Genomic DNA, 3295 nt, shown 5'->3' with positions numbered 1-3295 from the left:
CTTGTAAGGTACACATGTTACCTTGGCCTCCAGTGCTCTCTTACCTCCCAACAACTCCACCCTGAGGACTGAGAATTTGTCATATGGGCCAGGAAGGCCCATGCAAACCAAGAACTCACTGTATCTAGGAGACAGCAAAGGACATAGAACACCTCTTATCTATATTTCTCCCCCAAGCCTACAATGCACTGATGTGGAAGTCTCACCTTGATACGGTGCTTCCTTCCATTAGGCCACATATGGAGGTACAGGCTTATGGAGTTGGGGGTTATGGTTGTTGATTTATGTTAAAGAATGAGAGAAGCTCTTTTTCTGAACAGAGAGGAGTTGGGTAAAAAATCCCAACAATTTCTGTAGAAGGAAAGAGGATTTCTGTGCTCAGATTTTCCTTTGATTATTTGTCAACCCACGCTTGAATGTCTGGGGATCATGAAGCACAAGGTGACACTGCTTTGGAAGAGTGTCACAGGATGGTTTTCTGAAGGCTAGGAAAGGTCGCCTATCTCTGCCTTAACAGGCAGAGTCTTACCTCAAATGCGCCCACATTAGGGCTGTTGCAAAGCTGGTGTAAACTCAGTCTCCAAAGCTAGGCTATGCCTCTCTGTCTGTGTCTCTCTCTTTCTCACTCTCCCCCTCCTTCCCCCCTGCCTCCTCATCCTGTGTGTGTGTGTGTGTGTGTGTGTGTGTGTGTGTGTGTGTGAGAGAGAGAGAGAGAGAGAGAGAGAGAGAAAGAGAGAGAGAGAGAGAGAGAGAGAGAGAGAGAGAGAGAGAGAGAGAGAGAGAACATTTGATCTATTGTGTGCATAGAGTCCAGAGGTCTGTCAGGTGTCTTCCTTTATCACTCTCTGCCTTATTTTTTGACATAGTGTCTTTCACTGAATCTGGATCTCATTTCAGCTAGAGTCACTGGTTAGTGAGCGTAGGACCTACGTGTCTTATCAATACCAGTTCTGGGTCTATAGACTCATGCCACCATATTTGGTTTTTATATGTATTCTGGAGAGCCAATGCTCACATAACAAGCACTTTACCCACTATACACTAAAGCATCTTCCCAGTCTTGTTGACAGTTTCCACAAGCAGTGGCTGCTGCAGTTTCTTTCTGGTAACTAGTCTTGCTAGCCATCCACGTCCTTTGACAAGAATGGAGCATGACTAATGTGGTTGAGGACTGATTTCCTAGTCAGCTCAGGACCTCTGGTCTTCCTTTCAGACCAGCTTCTTATTGGCTCCCAATGACCTCATTCCTACCCTGCCTGTCCTTCCACAGTCTTTTTTTTTTTTTTTTGGTCCCAGTACACACACACACACACACCTCCTCAGGAGTTCTTCTTTAGGACTTCCAAGGTTTGGCTCAATTGTCTGAGTAACACCATAGTCAGTACTTTAGATTATATCATTCTTTTTGCTAGACTCAGACCCCCCAGCACTATGTGGATTCTGCCTTCTGTGCTGCTAGCTCTGATGTGTCAATGCAGCTGGAGTAAGTCACACAAATCCAGATGGAGCTACTGCTCTGGTGACCTCTGGTCTCCTGGCTCATCTGGGGAAGTGCATGTGTTTCTGCATCACCCACCCTGAGTCTCACTGATCTCCTCAGGCCCTGTACACTTCCCTGACCTCTTACCTTTTGCAAGATACTTTTCTTCCTGAGGATATGGAGCCCTTGCTGTAGTTGAATCTGGAGTGTTTCCAGAAGTCTCTGTGTTGAAGGTTTGGTCAAAATCCTGTGGTGGAAGCATAAGGAGGTAGGGGTAGAGTGGGGAGGAGTTGGCTCACTGGGAGGGCATGTCCTTGAGGAGTACACTGGGACCTCTGCCCTTTACCTTACTTTGTTTCCCTGGTGACCGGATGCGGGCAGCTTTCTTCTGCTGTCTTTCTTCTATGGTGCTCTTCCTTACTACAGGCCCGGATGCAATAGGATCACGTGACCATGGATAAACAGCTTCGAAACAGAGAACAAATGAAAGTGTTTCCCCCTTTCAGCTGTTTCAGTTGTATTTTGTCATCTCACACTAGCTATTTTCTTATCTTCTCCCTTCAGCTTACTGTAACCGAACTTTGTCCCTATAGTTGCCCTGCGATCAAATGTGTCAATGGCCTTCGAGTTGCGAAACTCAGTGGCCAATTATCTATCCTCTTATGATGTTACCTGTCAGACGCATCTGTCCCAGTCGGTCTCTGAGCCTTTCCTACTATTTTCTTCACCACACAGGCTTGCATCTTCCTGCCAAACAGCAGCGCTAAGTCATCATCCTTCCCTTGCTTCTCCTATCTTGTTTCTTTTTCTTCCTGACTTCAAATATGTGAATGCCTTGGAACTCTGTCTTGAGCTCTGTCTTATTCACAAAGAATATCACCAGGTCCTTTGGCTGTAAGTCCCACCCATAGGCTGGACATTGTGAAATGTTCATCTCTATCCTTAGTGTCACTCCTGAATCCCACATTGTGTTTCTCACTTTTTGGTTGGCTTAGTTCCTTGCTCAGGTGTAGGGAATATTCCAGAGTCAGTGTCGGAGGTGATTACAGTGAGGTGATTGTTCTTGCAGGGAGTCTGCAGTTTGGAAGAGTGAGTACTGATGCGAGGGGAGGTTCCTGTCCATTTCTTTCCTTTGAAGATGGTGGAACAGAGAAGGAAGGTTAAGGTAGATGAACAGAGTGGGCCCATCTGCTGTCAGCTAGCACAACCCTAACACCAAGACCCGTGTGCCTCTTTGTTCTGTGTCAGTATAAGCTGCTGCTGCTGGCAGTCCTCTGAGGCTTTCTTAAATACTTACCATTGAGTTCTGATAATAATACTCTGAGATTTTTTGAGGTTTCAGCTTATGTAATAATTAGTGTGATAGTGGACAGGGCACTAGAGAGGATTGGACTGAATGGGCTGTGTGTGGATATGGACTGAATGGGCTGTGTGAGGATAAGGGTTCTGTAGGGCATATCCGGGGCTAGCCTATGTTGTTTATTGAAGATAGCAAGCAAATCAGTAGTGGGAGTATATGAACTGAGCTGCCGCTGTTGCATGGCCCTGCTGCACTTGCTCAGAGAAGGGGCAGACAAGGAAGTAGGCTCTTACTCATGAGCCAACAGATAACAGCAGAAGCTGAGGTCAGAAACAGTGCCAGGTTGGCACAGACTGACAACCAGGGTAGTCAGGCAGAGCTACAGCTAGTAGATGCACAGCCAAAGGCTATCTCTGGTCGTGACACCAGACTGCAGGAGCACAGACTGCTCCACAGTTTCTAGTGGGAAGTAGGATTCTCCAGGTGCGGGACCGGTGTGGGAGCGAGATGGATTG

At 46.8% G+C, this 3295-nt stretch overlaps 1 protein-coding gene across 1 annotated transcript; it reads right to left on the bottom strand.

Annotated features, from left to right (window-relative positions):
- Positions 1-206: 206 nt before the first annotated feature.
- On the bottom strand, positions 207-2315 carry LOC147996928 (uncharacterized). The gene is made up of 4 exons (XM_087610309.1): positions 2153-2315; positions 1827-1945; positions 1628-1727; positions 207-351 (listed from the first exon to the last, which is right to left on the bottom strand). The coding sequence occupies exons 1-4, from the start codon at positions 2163-2165 to the stop codon at positions 269-271; spliced, it is 315 nt and encodes a 104-aa protein (XP_087466435.1). The 5' UTR covers positions 2166-2315; the 3' UTR covers positions 207-268.
- Positions 2316-3295: the final 980 nt, after the last annotated feature.

This window comes from Rattus norvegicus, chromosome 1 (genome assembly GCF_021556685.1).
Source record: "Rattus norvegicus strain SHRSP/BbbUtx chromosome 1, alternate assembly SHRSP_T2T, whole genome shotgun sequence".
NCBI classification, from domain to species: domain Eukaryota; kingdom Metazoa; phylum Chordata; class Mammalia; order Rodentia; family Muridae; genus Rattus; species Rattus norvegicus.
Note: the sequence above shows the minus strand (reverse complement) of the source record. Positions and strands in the feature narration are given on the sequence as shown.